Source organism: Arachis hypogaea, chromosome 6 (genome assembly GCF_003086295.3).
Source record: "Arachis hypogaea cultivar Tifrunner chromosome 6, arahy.Tifrunner.gnm2.J5K5, whole genome shotgun sequence".
In the NCBI taxonomy this organism is placed as follows: domain Eukaryota; kingdom Viridiplantae; phylum Streptophyta; class Magnoliopsida; order Fabales; family Fabaceae; genus Arachis; species Arachis hypogaea.
Window position 1 is genome coordinate 10348924 of NC_092041.1, and position 18916 is coordinate 10367839.

Genomic DNA, 18916 nt, shown 5'->3' on the forward strand with positions numbered 1-18916 from the left:
TTCCGAGGAAAAAGAAAGAAAATATTTTCTAACCTAAACTCGCAGGTGTATTGAAACTTAAAAAATTCAAATATCTTCTTTTGTAATACAAGTAAGATTAACTCGTATTTTTATTGAAGAATATAGGAAGTTAATATTGTTTCGGATTGAATACATAACATTTCTAATTTAATTATTACCAAGTAAGGCGTAGATTGGATATTTGGATCTAAAATGAAGTATGCACAGTAATTATCTCGGGTGATAAAAGACGACAACAAATAAATAAAAGGTATGTGGTGCGTGAAGGTGATCCTGATCCAAGTCCTGACTACTCCTGAGCCAGTTGGTTTCTCCAATTATACTGGAAAAGAAAAAGAAGGGAGCGACACAGGGTGAGGAGCGTGGAGGCGCGAGGCAGGGTGACAAAACCCCGTGAGTGGGTAAGGGTCAACACAAAAACAAAAAAGCGAGTAAGAGTGGTGTGGTGAAGTGTGGTGGGTGCAGATTCATTCACAGTTCACACATCAAACCGCAACAACACACCCACACGTCACTCTCACCACATTACCAAACAAAAATCCAGAAAATAGAAAAAATAGAAAAGAAAAAGAAATAGTGAGTGAGTCATCAGCGAGTGGTGAATACTATCTGAGAGTTGCAGAGAACGCTTCCTAACCTCTCCCTCTTCTTCCTTTTATCCTCATTCTCACTCACACATTTCCATTTCTCCACAAACACACTCTTCTTCTTCTTCTCTTTCACTCTCTCTCTACTGCTCTGTTAGTTTTTCGTTATTATTATTATGGCGCTGCACTCGGTGCCTTCTGTTTCTCAGCTGCACCGAGAGCCGTTACCGTCGTCGATCTTAGCTGCCGGAACCGACTCGCGTCTTCTACTCCAGTTCGCGACTCTCGGCTCCAACAAGTCAGCGCGTCGTCGCCGCCGCCTCTCTGCTTTTCCTTCTACACCAGCTGCGCCGCTACGTCGTCGTTCTGCTGTCAGAGCTGTTCTCGAACTCGACCGATGCAGCAGTGACAAGAGTAGCAGCGGAGTTCGCCATTCTCAACCTTCCGATGTCAAACCACAGGTCCGATTTCGGTGATCACTTCTTCAGGAGCACAGCAATTTTTCTTTCCTTTTTTATTTTATTTTTAGCTTTTATTGACTGGAGTAAACGCTCTCTCTCGAAATCGTTAGTGTTAGTTACTTAGTTACGTTAACGGCACAATGGAAAATTGATATACGTTATGATTTAAAAACAGAACGGCTATCCAAACGAGGAAGAATTTTTTGTCAGTTAGGGGAGGGAGTGATGAGAGCAAACCAGAGACTGTAACTGTAACTTCCCTGCAATGGCGAACAAAAATTGAAAGAAAATGCTGTCCGTACAGTCATAGCTAAAATTTGCTGGATGATGTAGTTGATGCAGTAGAAATTATTGTTGCGATGCGGCAGAACATATTACCACAGTAACAACACTGTTGCTAGTATTGATGTGCTGCCACAGCACGTCGAATTTCCTTGATCTGATCTCGCTTGTGTTTAGGCAAGGGAGAGTGAGAGGGAGTCTTGTAGTAGGTGAGGCGACACAGTAGAACTTGACTACTAATTAGAGAGGTTTTGAAGGAAATCAAGTGAACATTCACATTCAAGCCTGCCAAATGGCTATTAGCGTGGTTGGCTTTCATGTTTTCGCCAAAAGCTTCAAAGAACTTATCATTGAAAAGAAATTTGCATCGTTGTCTCTGTTTTGTTCTGAGAGGATATTAGGAGAATAGCACCAGGAAATTAAAGTAGACCTCAAAACCTCATTGTTGAGCCAACTAAAATTCTAAAATGCACTTGCTAATAAAAGATAAGCACCTGTGTAAAGGAAACAACTGGAACATGAATGGTCGAGGAACTATGCTTTGGGTTAGCAGTTAAGAGACAAGTAGAATTCTAGTTTATCCATCTAATGCCGAAGCTTTCTCTTTCAAGAAACTTATATAAGAGATAAACCCACAGTAAACTCATATTAAGCTTTATCAAAATCTAACCTGAGATCTAAAGAACACTCCCCCCCCCCCCCTCCTCTTTTGATGTCTTTCACCTCATCATTAGCTATCAAATTATGTTGCCCTGAAATGGTATCGGGAATGAAAAATTCAATCTAACTGAGAGGACCTTGAATAAGTTGGATATAACTTGTATTCTAGAGAATGTTTCTTTTTGTATTTCAAATCTTAATTAGCAGTCTTGCATAAGAAGAGAGAAATATAGATTATAGATTGACAAATTCTCAATCGTGGGTACAGATGTATCCTCACCATTGCTGTAAATTTAAAGGGTTCGGACTATCGTGGATAGTTGTTTCTCAATTTCTGGCACTTGGCAGGCTTGCCTTCTGTTCATTGTGGCATGTGCATTACATGACAATATGCTGAGGGATTCTAGTCAATTGTTGGCCAGGTTGCAAACTTGGAGGACATAATATCAGAAAGAGGAGCCTGTGGTGTTGGATTCATTGCCAATTTGGAAAATAAAGCATCACATGATATTGTAAAGGATGCTCTAAATGCTTTGGGCTGTATGGAACATCGTGGTGGCTGTGGGGCAGATAATGACTCTGGTGATGGATCAGGGCTGATGACTTCAATTCCATGGGATCTATTTGACAATTGGGCAGATAAGCAAGGGATTGCTTCCTTTGATAAGTTGCACACTGGTGTTGGGATGGTTTTCCTACCCAAAGAAGTTGAACTTCTGAATGAGGCCAAGAAAGGTAATAATAATGTTACTTTGGTGTCATCCATTGATGTCCTTTTTTGTTTTTTGGGCTTCACTAAGATTTGCGTGTATAACTACTTGTGAATACATTCGTGATACTTGTTGAATCTCTAATCAAGGGCAAGGGAGTCAGTCATTCTTTATTTCCTATACAGTTTTGTAGCTTTGCATAGTTATCAGCAGCAATACACCAATCTTTGTAGATGTGCGGTATATAGAATCTGCTTAGATAAAACAATAATAACAATAGTAAAGAGGAGGGATGTGCAAAAAAACCTATGTAAGGTTATGTTGAATCTTTAAGGTTTGCGTCAAGATGCGATTGTTTTAGATAAGGCATCAAAGAGAGACTATTTGTTTAGATAAAATATGGAGCTCAATGTAATGTAATGTTAATTGTGTAATGTTAATTTTTTTTCTTCATAAATATTCTTGTGCATAGTAATTGGTCAAAAATGATCTATTGCTTAACATTCTCTCAACTGTCTCAAACTGAATTTTGCACTGTAAATCAGCAATTTGAATATAGTGGTGTTCTGATTTGCATTTCTAAAAAATCTTCTGTAGTTATTGTAAATATTTTTCGGCAAGAAGGTCTTGAGGTGCTTGGGTGGAGACCTGTCCCTGTAAATAGTTCTGTGGTAGGTTATTATGCGAAGGAGACCATGCCCAACATACAGCAGGTATTTGTTAAGATTGTGAAAGAAGAAAATGTTGATGACATTGAACGAGAACTGTACATCTGTCGGAAATTGATTGAAAAAGCAGTAAGCTCAGAAACTTGGGGAAGTGAGACTTATTTCTGTTCTTTATCCAATCAAACAATAGTTTACAAGGGGATGCTTCGCTCAGAAGTTCTTGGGTTATTTTATTCTGACCTTCAAAATGATCTTTACAAGTCCCCCTTTGCCATTTATCATCGAAGATATAGTACAAATACCAGTCCCAGATGGCCACTTGCACAACCAATGCGGCTTCTTGGTCACAATGGAGAGATCAATACCATACAGGTTGAGTTTCATTGGCATGTTCTTTCCATGAAATTTTAATTTATTTCAATGTATGAAATGACCAAATATTTGTGCAGGGGAATTTGAACTGGATGCAATCAAGAGAGACATCGTTAAAGTCGCCTGTATGGCGAGATCGTGAAAATGAAATTCGTCCATTTGGAAATCCAAAGGCATCAGACTCAGCAAATCTTGACAGTGCTGCAGAAGTATGTCAATAACTGACAAATTAAGTTATTAGTTATGTAAATTCCATGTGGCTGTCGCTCATGATATGTTTGCAGAGAAAAGGGGGGAGGGGTTTCTTTTGAGAAAGTAAATAGGGAATGGTGAATGGGATCTTCTAGGCTACTCTTCTTTTGTCCTGTCCTTTTTTCCTCCTCTTGGATGATTCCTTATCCTCCTTTGTTTGTAACTGTTGTTTCTCGTTTATTCCTTTCTTCGTCAATTGAACACAAGAAACTGATGGTCATTTTTATATCTTAATTTGAATGGTCTTCTATGGTTCAGTTATTAATAAGAAGTGGTCGCAGTCCTGAGGAAGCTATGATGATTCTTGTTCCAGAGGCTTACAAAAATCATCCAACACTGTCAATCAAATACCCTGAGGTAATGTGTCTTTTTCTTTAATAACTGACATTTTATCTTCAAGTGCTTTTGGTATCCACATTGCCGTTTTATGTTATAAATTCTCACTTTGTATGCTCTATCTGTCCTATCATTTGCATGTCATACTTGTGATTGTTTCTATTATTTCTCAAATTGTAACAAAACTTTGCAGAGAGATTCTTTGTTTATCCACAGTGGGGAACAACCCTGTTTGATTGGCACATTAAAAGATTGTGTTCCTTTTAACTCAAAAAAAGTGGTTTTCACTAAAGAGACTAGTGGAATGGGATTGCTTGGGGGAATGGGGGGTGGATGACCTGGTGATAGGAACTTTCAGTGGAATGGAGGCCTGATCCAAGTGTTTGGTATATATTTTGTGTTTACTTTTATTGAAGTCTCAATATAGCTATTAACTGGAGTGTTGTTGGTATAACTCGTGAGTTAATCATAAAATCGGGGACAATGTGTCTGATGTGTACATCTTTAGGGTAATGTTTCTTTTAGCCTTTTGATAGAATTGTTCCGTATCAACATAGTGAAGTAGTTTGAAACTGTAACCATTTATGGAATGAAAGGCATTGATAGGCAATTGAAATATGGTTTTTTGACAACCAAATTCAACTTGATCTAAAGTTGAATTCATCCTTTTTCCCTGCTCACATATTTTGGGAAGATTACTAGTTTAAATAGATTTTACCCCTTGGTCTCCTTTAGTCATTTTATTTTTTTATTTTTTAATAAGAAAAGAAACGAAAGACCATATCATTCTTAGTTAAATCAAAATTTATAAATTTGAAAGGCACCTAGGTTTTGAAATGGTCATTCCTTTTTTGTGTTATCTCTTATCCATTCAGTTCTTTGTGATATTTCCATTATGTTTTGACAATAATAATTTACTTTTCTACTTCAGATTAAACAGAATATCTTGATTTTCCTCATGTTTATCAACATTTAGCTGGAACTAGCAAACTAGTTGAATGAAGATGATGAGTATAGGCTTGGACAATGAGTATGATTACAAAAGTCAAAGCAGTGTTAAATAGAATTTCTGCCGATGTAACGTGAGCTTAAGTTACAAGTGGATGCTGAGAAAGGGGGGAAAAAGAAAAAGAAAAAAAAGAGTAAATAACTGAGTAGATTTTCTGGAGTGGCTGACTGGCTGTAAGCCCCCACCCACTTTAAGATGAATGCTTTCAATACTCATTTTCCAAGCTTGATTCACAAAACTGCAAATTCTTGTCTGTTGCATCTTCTTGATTATTTCTAACAATCCTCGTAATCCGTTCTCTTGAATTATGCATTAAAGGTCCCTTAATTCTGTCTTCACTTCCTAGGTGGTTGACTTCTATGACTACTACAAGGGTCAGATGGAAGCTTGGGATGGACCAGCTTTGCTTTTATTCAGGTAAAAAGGCTAAGATCCAGTTTGGGTAAACAACTTAATTAAGTTGCTTTTGAAAAAATAGCTTAAACAATAAATGATTATATTAAAAGTAGCTTATAAATAAGTTATTTTGTGTTTGGATTTTTAGTTCTAAAAGTACTTATTTTATAGAATTGTGATAAAAAGTAGTACTATTATGAGAGAAGTCATTTTTTTTAACTTTTCTATAAGCTCCTAAATAACTTCTTAGAAAGTTGCAATTTGGTTTTGAACATTGCACCAGACATTAATACTACTACTTTTCATAAGTCAAAAACTCAAAGTTACTTTTGAAGCTTCCCAAACGGGCCCTAAATAATCCAGAACATGATTACCTTGTTAGTATCTTACTCCATCCTTATTTATGGGACCTGACTTTAAATCAATTGAGAGTAGCATTATTCATTGAAGCTTAGTCATTTGACACTAAAAGTACAAATGAGGAGGTTCTAGCTTAACCTTTGTTGGCTAGAGTAGGAATCTGAAGGGCTTGCTAGGAGGATAATAAGATATAGGGGAAGTTTGTTTAAAGTATTTTTTTTGTGTTGCAATTTTATTTCATCATGCAAATATTAGCTTTGTGCATTATTTAGACAAACTTTCCCAGTTAATTTGCGTTTAATCTTTGTAAACTGTAAATAGTATGAATTAGTCTCCTCCCCCCTCCTTTTTTTTCCTTTCCTGATTGTCTGTTGGCCAATTGTTGTTGCACAGTGATGGAAAAACTGTTGGTGCATGTCTTGACCGTAATGGACTCCGACCTGCTCGGTATTGGCGAACATCAGACAATATGGTCTATGTGGCCTCTGAGGTGAATTCCCTAATTTCCATTCATTGGATTATATTTTTTATTGATGTTGTATGATCAGAGCTTCTGTATCTTGGGTAGAGAAAAATAATTGATTATTATGTCCTTTTTATTTTTTTGCTTCTCAATATCATGATTTTGATTATTTGCTTAAACTCTGTTTATTAAATAAGTAACAAAAGTTATGTTAAACAAAGACTGATTTCACACATAAATGCAAAATAAAGGGTAGGATTACAAATATTGTATTTCTGATCATTTGTCTGTTCTTTCCCATGTATGTGGGTCTTGCTTTCCTTTCCTTGGATGGTTTCACTTGTAAATAACTTATTTTCCTTCAATGGTTTCACTTGTAAATAACTTATTTTCCTTCAGTGGTTTTACTTGTAAATAACTTATTTTCCCTTCAGAGTTTTTGTTCTTTTTAAAACACATTTTATAAAGTTATTATCCTTAATACTTATATGCAGTAATGATAAGTAGTTCCACATCCATTGATTCTGGTTCATGACTTTCAATTATTGGATTCAAGACATCATTGAAGATTTTATGGCTTGTCTCATTCTCTTCTAGGTTGGTGTGGTACCGGTGGATGATTCGAAGGTTATCTTGAAAGGCCGATTAGGTCCAGGCATGATGATAACAGTTGATTTGAATGGTGGTCAGGTTTGCACTGAAACATTTTCTTGTTTTTGGGATAATTGAAATAAGCATATTTCTTCTAGTGGCTGTAACCACATTGCTTTGCTCTTTCCTTTTTCCCCTTTTTTATTGTTGCTGAAATTATGTAACTTACTTTACAAGAGTCAGAGAATATTAATAAAAGCTCAACATGGTTAAGAGTTATATAATATGATTGGAGAGTATAAATAATCCTGTTGGAAACATATGAGAGTTTTGGAATTCACCATTCTGTCATATTAGGTTCTTATTTGTCAACATTCACCAGTCCCAAAACTAAAGCTGTTAGGTGAATTAACATAGTTATTAAATAGGTTCTATATCTAACAAGTCACCACACTGGTGAGCCCTTTGAGCTAGACGTGTACATACCATGTGTGAAAAATTTAACTATTTTACGCAGAAAGTGGGTGCAATTAGGATTGGACTTGGAAGTTGAGGATATAATACTAATACCATATCATAACCATATCTTTCAAACTCTTAGGCCGTTAAGTGAAGCCTCATCAGTAGTTTTTACATTTAACGTGTATCATAAAATGTGTTTGATTAACTAATAATCAATCCATGTCACTTGGTGTTTCCTTGTAACAATATGTGGTGGCAGTTATGATCTGATTGATTCTATTGTTAAAATTGTGGTTGCTGATGCAAGAGTGCCTACATGTTTGTTTTTTCTCTACTCACCTTCCATTTTCAATAAATGCCTATCAAAAGCAACAATGTATAATATCCTGTGTGATTATTTTACATCCAAATACTTATACGGCAGGTGTATGAGAATACAGAGGTTAAAAAGCGAGTAGCCTTATCAAACCCATACGGGAACTGGATTAAGGAAAATATGCGGCCTTTGAAGCCTGTGAACTTCCTTTCAGCAGCTATGATGGACAATGATGCAATATTAAGACACCAACAGTGAGAGTTTTATGTAGCTTTTTCCTAAAATATTTATCCTTGATGATGGAAGTTGTTTCAAAGTGGTGTTGTAATAAATCATAAATTATTGTTTTACATGCTGCTATCACTGTATTTAGAGCTTCATTTGCTAGCTTGATTTTTATGAGGATTAGGAATACTGGTTTAAGATGAATTTTTGCAATTGTAAAAGATGAAATGTTTTCTTTTGGGGGGTAAAATATTGTTCTCTATGAAGTGGGAAAAGTACCTTCATGTGTATAGTGTCTCCTGCTTTAACAAATATCTTGTAACCATATCTAAACTATAAGTTAATGTTCTATATCTTGTTGTTCAGTTATATTTTTCTTTGATTGCAGCATACAATATAACATCTTGTGTAGTTCTTACTAAACCTCTGTTTGGTGGGAGCAGGGCATTTGGGTACTCTAGTGAAGATGTCCAGATGGTGATCGAATCCATGGCTGCTCAAGGAAAGGAGCCCACATTTTGCATGGGAGATGATATTCCATTGGCTGCATTGTCTCAGAAGCCTCACATGCTTTTTGATTATTTTAAGCAACGGTTTGCACAGGTCAGCTAAGTTTCTTTCTAATAACTTGTTCAAAATGTAACCTATTTGTTACCTGTGACTTAATTTTGCTATCATAGTATCAACTGCCAAGTCACTCCTATAATTATGTCTGTGACCATGTTTTACATATTGTGCGATGTCATGGCATAATTGACTGTGCTGTTTGCCTTGGTAATTACTGTATGTCACTTTTTAGATTCTATATATCTGTCTGTTGTCTTTATCTTATATGGTTTATTTCGTTGTTAAATATGACATATCTTTTTATGAATATTCTAAATTTATTTCTGTCTTCTACCACCTGTTTTATACTTTTATTATATATTCTGGAGTACAGGTTACAAATCCTGCTATTGATCCACTTCGAGAAGGATTGGTTATGTCTCTTGAAGTCAATATAGGGAAGCGAGGAATATTTTGGAAGTTGGACCACAGAATGCTTCTCAGGTATCTTAACATACCTTTGATAATTTTTTTGTTCTTTTCTCTAGTAACTTCTATGATTCTGTTGCTCTTTGTTGTCCACAAGCTTGATTGTATTATCTGGAGCAGGTTACATTGTCTAGCCCTGTACTGAATGAAGGAGATCTTGAGCTGTTACAAAAAGATGCCCACTTAAAACCACATGTATTGCCCGTATTTTTTGATATAAGTAAGGGGATTGATGGTTCCATGGAGAAAGCATTAAATAAGCTTTGTGAAGCTGCAGATGAAGCTGTTAGAAATGGTTCCCAGTTGCTAATTCTTTCAGACCGCTCAGATTCACTGGTAAAGACCATCTAATAGTGTTTTTATGCTTCTACCTAATTGGATATATCAATATCATAGTGCTTAAGGATGGATTGAAGTGATGATTTGAGTCATTTTTTATTAGATAATCCTTAAATGCGATACACTTTTGTCTGCATCAATAATAGATAGTCCTTATTTCTTAGTGTTTGGAGACTTTGTCTGCTTCTGGTTACAATACTATCAGTTGGTTGTCTTTCTAGAAATCTTAATTTAATTTTCAATTTAAATCTGTTGAATGAATGAATAACCCAGTCTTATGTAAATTGATAGAAGTGTATTGTCTAAGAAGCACTCTGGAGATCTTAATTGTGATGGTATAAATAGGCTCAACCCAATAATTTCTGTAACTACTTGTTTTACCAAAGACACTCCTGGAAAAATAACCATGTGCTGAACTTAAGACTGGTTGGAAGTAAATCTAGTGACACATATCTTCCTGTAAAAATTTGAGAATCTCTCTCCAATAAAAGACACCATATGGAGAAAATGAAGTACAGTGCCCCAACTTCTGCTTTTATACTTTGGCCAAAACCTGAGAGATTAATCACAGGAAAATATTTCAAGTGATCTCCCTTTTCTGTAACTCCCCTCTGCTTAAAAAGTTGAACAGTAATTTGACTTTGGAAAATGAAGTTTTACTTGAGACAATGAAGGGAACTGAATATTATATTATGGTATCAATAAATACAATATTATTTCTAAATTTTGCATTTATAATAACAGTGAAGAATTTTTGTGAATAGCTATCAATAATTGTCAATGATCCTTTTTTTAATCTTTTTTTCCTGTCTAATTTGTCATGATGCATTCCCCCTCTTTTGTCTTTGTTTAACCCCAGGAACCAACACATCCTGCAATTCCAATACTTCTTGCTGTTGGGACAGTTCATCAGCATCTAATCCAAAATGGCCTGCGGATGTCAGCTTCAATTGTAGCAGACACTGCTCAGTGCTTTAGCACTCATCAGTTTGCGTGCTTAATAGGATATGGTGCAAGGTTGTTTACTGTCTCCACTGAAGCTTTTTTGATGATTTTTAAGTCTCTTGTTTCCATATTGTTTTTTTTTTTTTATCTTAAATTGGACTAGTGTTCTATTATCTATTTTTCATTTTTTGTCTTAGCTTATTAGTTTGCCAACTATAACACAGTTGTATTCTCACCCTTGTCAAGAAGCCAATTCTCATTTAAACTGGAACAAAACTGAGTTTTTGGTTTTCCCATGAACCACTGTTTGCTGGTGTGACTATAGATAGGTCCACCTTGCGTGAGTTGTTGGGAGCAGTGGAAACTGTGAACCATTTCGCTTGCCTCTATCTTATTGAGCACTTCATGATGTTTTAAATTTCATTTTTTAGTGCTGTCTGTCCATACTTGGCATTGGAGACATGTCGACAGTGGCGTTTGAGTAACAAAACTGTAAACCTGATGAGGAATGGAAAGATGCCTACTGTCTCAATTGAGCAGGCCCAGAACAATTACACCAAGGTTAGTGATCATCTTCAAACTGATAGACTACTTAAGATATGATGTGGGTTGATACAACATTGTCTTAATACACTTATATATACCAATAATCTAGGTCAGTATAGTACAATTGTCATTAGCCAGTCAAGGCTGCTAACATAATGAGTCTCAAAAAACAAGAATATCAAAATTCTAACCTTGATGTTTAAGAGAAGAAATTTTGTTCTGCTTCATGGTGACATTTCCTTCTTTCTGTTAATTAGTTTTAATAAAAGAATGTGATCTCTGATAGCAAATTATCTTGCATTTGTATGAATTTTAGGCTGTAAAAGCGGGTCTTCTTAAAATCCTTTCCAAAATGGGGATCTCATTGCTTTCAAGGTATGTGATTTATGTTAAAGGGCTGAAGGGTCAAAAGAAAATAGTATTTCTTGTGTTTTGATTCTTTTCCTTCCTTAAGGCTGTCATGCTTATGCTTTTTGTGACAAGTCAATTTGTTAATTACTTCCATGTATGCAGTTACTGCGGTGCACAGATTTTTGAAATCTATGGATTAGGAAAGGAAGTTGTCGATCTTGCATTCAGAGGAAGTATGTCAAAAATTGGGGGATTAACTTTTGATGAGGTCAGGAAGAATACAGAACTGTATCTTATGAATAAAATGCATATCATGCTTGTAAATATTTATTTGCAGATTTAACAACTATTACATTGAGCATTACACGCTAACGTGGTTTACTAATCCTGTACATTAGAAAATTACACTCCCATCTTTGAGCAAAAAAGAAATTTTCAATTACCAACATTAGGTGAAATTATACATATTTCTGCTGCATAAATAGTGTCAATTGTATTCTTCTACAGGGTATTAATTCATCCTGTTGCATATGTGCTAAATTTACATTATTACATATATCACTCATATCATAATGAGACATTCCTCTCTCTCTCTTTTTTGGTGCAGTTAGCGAGAGAGACTTTGTCTTTCTGGGTGAAGGCATTTTCTGAAGATACGGCCAAAAGATTGGAAAATTTTGGATTTATTCAGTTCAGACCGGGAGGTATGCTTTACTGATCAATGAAAGTGTATTTAAGTGATTATTTTGGATACATAAAAAATGACTGACTATGATATATATTTTTGAAGGGGAGTATCATGCAAATAACCCAGAGATGTCAAAGTTGCTCCACAAAGCTGTTCGTCAAAGAAGTCAAAGTGCCTTTTCAGTTTATCAGCAGCATTTGGCTAACCGACCTGTGAATGTGAGTCTTAAAGATCCTAGTTTCTGCCTTTATCTTGCATTTTTATTACCCAAAATGTTATTTTAGATCTCTGTTTTTTATTGCAGGTTCTTCGTGATCTTCTTGAGTTCAAAAGTGATCGTGCTCCAATACCTGTAGGGAAGGTTGAACCTGCTTCAGCTATTGTGCAACGGTTCTGCACTGGTGGGATGTCTCTTGGAGCTATTTCAAGAGAAACTCATGAAGCAATTGCAATTGCAATGAATAGATTAGGTGGAAAATCAAATTCAGGGGAAGGTGGTGAGGTAATACAATTTGCTTCCAATAAAACCAGTTTTATATATATGGATTCATATGGAATATAAAGAAACTAAATTTTCTCTTGTTTACGTCCATAAAATCTTATTGACTTGCACTACAATTTGATATTTCCATATATTGCATTCAGGATCCTATTCGCTGGAAACCACTTACAGATGTTGTCGATGGTTACTCTCCAACTCTTCCACATCTTAAAGGTCTTCAGAATGGGGATACTGCTACCAGTGCTATCAAGCAGGTCATTGTTCTGAAAATTTTCAAAAAAATACCTTCGTTAACTATGTCAATGGAGGACATAAAGTAAAGTGCTATTTATTTTGGATGTCAGAAAATTCTTCGGATAGATTATTTTGATCCATAGGCTGTTTTCTATCTTTGGTCAGAATACCTATTAACCATAAGCAATTTACAAAATACTGAAAGTTTAGATCTTCCCAAGAACGTTTGGATTAAATGGACCAAATTAAAAATTGTGATCTGATTTGCTCAGATGGTGCCTTGCAATTTTATGAGTGTAATTTGTTGGTCATGAGGTAGTGCAAACTTTGCCGTGTAGGCAACCTAACCTAACGCAAGCATCATTGGATAATTCCACAGCTTAAATATGTGATCTTGAGGTCACACGACTCAATCTGAGTTTCTCTAGGCTCCCCTTCTTCAAAAGAAAACTCAAAACGAAACTATAACTATAACTAATTGCTCCTCTTTCTGCCATCCATACTTACCAGATCCTAGAATTAAAAAAATAAAATTGTTACTTGTGGATATTAGCCTCCAGGGAGAAAAATGCAAGAAAAGGAAAAGATCATCACAATAAGAGGGTAGTCTTCTCTTCTCCACTGTAAAACTTAAGCAATTGTTTCAATATCCTTCGGAGATGAGAAGGTAAATGTTTCAAACTTAAGAATTGCAAATAATTTTGGGTTATTCTAGAAGGACTAGACATTCTGATGCTACCAACATGTGATGACCTTCCTGTGGCATTATATCATAAGAGTCCAGATGCTTGAAGGAACCTTTACTGAGATAATATTTTAGTTGGTTGTAGGTCATATGGGACATAAATCATGATCTTAGAAGTGTGATATATCATTGATATACTAAATAAATATTCATTTTGCTCTACATTCGTGTCCCTAGTTAGTTTTTAGTTCAAGAGTGCAAGTTTAATTTCCATAACCGGCAATCATCTTGGTGTAGGATGTATATAATCTAACATTGGTCAGCTAACAATTCTATTTGTCCAGACATTGTGGCAGGGAGTAGTTATATGCTAAAATATATTGCATTCTCTTCAGGTTGCTTCAGGAAGGTTTGGTGTTACCCCAACATTCTTGGCAAATGCTGATCAATTAGAAATTAAGATTGCCCAAGGTGCAAAGCCTGGGGAAGGTGGACAATTGCCCGGGAAAAAAGTTAGCATGTATATTGCTAGGTTGAGAAATTCCAAACCAGGGGTTCCGCTTATCTCTCCACCTCCTCATCATGACATTTATTCTATTGAGGACCTTGCTCAGTTGATCTTTGATCTTCATCAGGTAACTCCTGTGTATGTTTTATTTACTTGCTAAAATCATGTATTTCTTGAGCACAAATTTCCATCATAATTTGGGTGAACAGGTGAATCCTAAGGCCAAGGTTTCTGTAAAACTGGTGGCGGAAGCTGGAATTGGTACTGTTGCATCTGGGGTCGCCAAGGGCAATGCCGATATTATCCAGGTATCTACTGTGACCTTTCATTTATTAATTTATGATCCACATCAACACACATTCTTATATATTTATTTGTCATTCTTTTTGGAGTATAGTGTATGATGAAGTGATTGACTTGCAGATTTCAGGGCATGATGGTGGAACAGGAGCAAGCCCTATAAGTTCCATCAAGCATGCTGGCGGTCCTTGGGAACTTGGTCTTACAGAATCTCACCAGGTTACAATTGAATCATGGAACTGTGCAATATCAATTTGTGATTCTCTATTATTGAAAGTTATGAAATGTTTTCTTGTGGACTGCTCTATTTTCAGACACTCATTGAAAATGGACTCAGGGAAAGGGTAATTCTCAGAGTTGATGGAGGATTTCGAAGTGGAGTTGATGTCATGATGGCAGCAGTAATGGGTGCTGATGAATATGGATTTGGTTCAGTGGCAATGATTGCTACTGGTTGTGTTATGGCCCGTATTTGCCACACCAATAATTGTCCAGTTGGTGTTGCCAGTCAGGTTTTGAAAATTATTTGTGATTATACGTTTTACGGTATGATTACTCTTCGCTTTTATCTCATGAGACTTCTACTCATTACATTTCAGAGGGAAGAGTTGCGTGCACGCTTTCCTGGTGTTCCTGGTGATCTTGTCAACTACTTTTTGTATGTTGCTGAGGAGGTACTTGTGGTTGCTGTTGATACTTCCATATTCTTCTTAATGTCACTTTGTTGTTACTGATTATAATTTCATGCGCCATTGAAGTTTGGATGAAGTGGTGTTTTCCTCTTCTTGGTTCTGATAAATGTTACTATTTGGCCAGGTAAGAGGCATATTGGCACAGCTTGGGTATGAGAAATTAGATGATGTAATTGGCCGGACAGAGTTGTTGCAACCAAGAGACATATCTCTAGTGAAAACTCAACATCTAGACCTAAATTATCTCCTCTCTGTATGTACTGCCACTTTTTTCCTTTCTTTGCTTTTATCAGTTAAATAAATAGCTGCTTCTCTATCTTGTGTGTAATGGATTGTTTATTTTCAGAATGTGGGGTTGCCTGAATGGAGCAGTACAACAATTAGGAATCAGGAGGCTCATACTAATGGCCCTGTTCTGGATGATGTCTTGCTAGCTGATCCAGAGGTAAAAGTATAAACACTTATCGTTATAGGTGTTGGTAATGAAAATATTTTATTTTGATGGTGAGAAAAAAAATTGTATATTGTATACCTAGTTCTAATTTATTTTTCAGTTAATATTCAACAAGAGAGTGGGTATATTGTGGGCCATGGGGTTAGGAGAATTTTTGTGAATTTTTTTTAAGACAATATTTACGCTTTATATCTTGCCTCTTTCTTCGGATGTTGATTTCATTGTTCTTAATTCCTTAACTCTTGTAAAATGTTTATATATATTTGAGAGAGAAAAAAAACATTTCAATTACTTGTCTATCCTAATAAATAATTCAATTTGTTAAAAAATGTTTAATTAGATGCAATATTATGAGCATGAAGTGTTGAACTGAAAAAAATAGAAAATAAAATACAAAAATCCTAATTCACTTTCCGTACAAATTTTTCAATGACTTGTGGAATGAGATGGGAAATGTTGTAGACGCTGTAACAGTGTCTTCTGTGCAGATTGCAGATGCCATAAAAAATGAGAAAGTAGTTAGTAAGACCATAAACATATACAACGTTGATCGTGCTGTTTGTGGGCGGTTAGCTGGTAGCATTGCAAAGAAGTATGGTGACACTGGTTTTGCTGGACAACTGAATATAACGTAAGATTTCTCGTTTGGAGCTTGGTATCTAATATCTTAAATCTGGACATATTTAAAGCAAAGTTCAATCTTTTATCTCCATGCTGCCAGATTTACTGGAAGTGCCGGACAGTCATTTGGGTGCTTTTTGACACCTGGAATGAACATTCGTCTGATAGGAGAGGCTAATGATTATGTTGGGAAGGTATCATTTTTATTCTCTTCTGTCCTTGGATTGGATGATATTATTTATGCGAAATATAACTAATTTGGGAATATGAGTTATCCTGGTTTATTGCACCCATTCATCATTGTAGTGAGCGAAATGGATGCTTGTGTTATAGACTTATAGTAGCTATGCTGAACATTTTTGTTAGATACTCAACTTTTAGCATATCGTGTCCTGATATTTTTAGCTGCTGTTGCCAGGGCATGGCTGGAGGGGAGTTGGTTGTCACTCCAGTTGAAAAGACAGGGTTTCAACCCGAAGACGCAGCTATTGTGGGGAACACTTGCTTGTATGGGGCCACAGGTGGACAGGTCTTTGTTAAAGGGAAGGCTGGGGAGAGATTTGCTGTGAGAAACTCACTTGCTGAAGCTGTGGTTGAAGGCACAGGAGATCATTGCTGCGAGTACATGACCGGTGGCTGTGTTGTTGTCCTCGGAAAGTGAGTAACATTTCCATATTGAAGTTGTACCATTCTTCCCCTCATTCTCAGCCCTGTATTCTCTGTAGTTCAAATTGAAGGAATTGAACTAAAATTAAACTGAATCTTCACATGTTTATCTTGACAGAGTGGGGAGAAATGTAGCTGCTGGTATGACTGGTGGGTTGGCTTACATTCTTGATGAGGACGATACTCTTATACCCAAGGTTTGAGCCTGTGGCCTCTCTAAAGATAAAATCAATTGTTTCTCCACACATTTACAAAAAGATATAACGCACTTCCAACTTATTCTGCCAATTCAGATGTTGAATTTCAATTGTGCTCATCCCATTCTATCTTGATACAATTTTCTATTTTTATCACACAAGTGCATGCATGGACTGTTTATATTCCCTTTTCTTGTTTTATGGATTTTGATTCCCTCACTTCCCCAGACATAAGAAATGGATAATTTGGTTTAAATCTGTGTGGTCTGGGAGCATTTTCTACATTTTGAGTAAAAACATAATTTCTATTTTACTTTTCTGGATGCTTATATCGTATACTATTTACAGGTAAATAAAGAAATTGTGAAAATCCAGAGAGTCTCAGCACCTGTGGGGCAGATGCAGCTGAAAAGTCTAATTGAAGCCCATGTTGTAAGCCCCTTCTTTACATGCGCGATAATTTTTACACATTGCATGTGCAACTCTCACATAGGCAAAATTTTATGCAGATATTTTATCCATTTTATATTATTTGATTATCATAATATGCACAAATGAAATTTTTTAAACCTCTTGTTTGTGAAGGAAAAAACTGGTAGCAACAAAGGTGCAGTTATTCTGAAGGACTGGGACAAGTATTTACCACTATTTTGGCAATTGGTTCCACCTAGCGAAGAAGACACCCCTGAGGCCAATCCCAAGTACGAAACATCTTCTGCAGAGCAGGTCACAACTTCTTTGCAGTCTGCGTAGATTATCAACGATGTATGCAATGCTTACATCGATTTACACGGGGCTGTGGAGCCGCTGCAATGGCATCCCTGCTTTGTACAGAAGTCGAAGAGGCTATCACTCAGACTGGAAAATGGTGACAAAATACGACATAAATCATTCCTTGGAACCAAGTGGCTGCATTTCATTCTCAACATATTTGCATTGAGGCCACCCCCATATGAATCAATATGAAGCGTCGGCCTTAACCTACTTCAGCGCTTTTGTATAGGCATTTGCAAGAAAGAAAATTGTAAATAAAATGCAGCTGTTTCGAATCTGATTGGGACTTTTTGTGAGTGGTAACAATAAATTAGTTGGGGCTGTTATCATCTGATCAAATGAAAAATGATTATTTTAGCGTGAATTATTGAAACGCGTCCATATTCACGTAGTTGTCAACTTGTGATTATTTCTGCACGCTATATTGTTATACTCTGCATTACACCCCCATCTTTTTAATTAGGTTTGACATGGATTATCCTACTAGGTTAGGACAGGCCTTCAGTGTTTACAAAACTGATGCTTACTAGTCTGTCTAGTCACCCACTAAAATGCTACTTAAGTAATAAGTCCGTAGCAAATATCACATTCTATTGCATTACTTACACGAGGCGTGTACTTAGCTTTCCTGAACAGTAGCACTGTAAATGTTTTTTCAAATGTGTTGTAAATTTCAATTTATGATGTGATTAAAAGAGATTTACGTATAAATAATTCTATTATAGATATAATATATGATAGGATTTATTGTTGTTGTCTGATCTATATAGTCGATTCTATTTAGTGTGATAAGAAATTGTTTAGTGACAAATTTTGGTGCCTCTTAAAATGCTATATCCGGATTGGAAACTGGATTGGAAACTTGACCGAGGCTAAATAGTGGATGCAAATTCTTAAATATTGCATGCCTGAGTGTGTAGTATGTTTAAGTTTGTCATTTTGTAACGTATAGGATTGAGGACGGTTTAATCTAAAACAAAAAGTTGTTGTAAATTTCAAGAGACGCTTATCAAGCATAGTTTAGTCCACTTAGCTTTAAGAAAGTATAATTCAAACCAACTAAAAGAGCATTTCTCAAAATCTCATAAAATTAAAAGTCTGTATCACAGAGCCAAAAATAAACAAATAAAAGTCTCTATCCTTATACCCTGATTTTTTTGTTATACTAAAAACAGTATTAAATATCAAGAGGCACGATTAATATTTAA

At 35.9% G+C, this 18916-nt stretch overlaps 1 protein-coding gene across 1 annotated transcript; it reads left to right on the forward strand.

The window, feature by feature from the left end:
• The first annotated feature begins 551 nt into the window (after positions 1-551).
• On the forward strand, positions 552-18072 carry LOC112695943 (ferredoxin-dependent glutamate synthase, chloroplastic-like). The gene is given in 34 exon segments (XM_025748486.3): positions 552-1069; positions 2434-2746; positions 3319-3761; positions 3839-3970; positions 4272-4370; positions 5705-5775; positions 6508-6604; positions 7175-7267; positions 8055-8200; positions 8615-8774; positions 9112-9181; positions 9184-9221; positions 9327-9542; positions 10405-10562; positions 10922-11051; positions 11353-11411; positions 11550-11655; positions 11995-12091; positions 12178-12293; positions 12380-12577; positions 12721-12831; positions 13892-14131; positions 14214-14312; positions 14428-14523; positions 14619-14816; positions 14904-14978; positions 15121-15249; positions 15343-15441; positions 15939-16081; positions 16172-16265; positions 16490-16728; positions 16856-16934; positions 17283-17366; positions 17520-18072. Coding segments are annotated over 34 exon segments (4881 nt in total). The 5' UTR covers positions 552-784; the 3' UTR covers positions 17688-18072.
• The last annotated feature ends 844 nt before the right edge of the window (positions 18073-18916 follow it).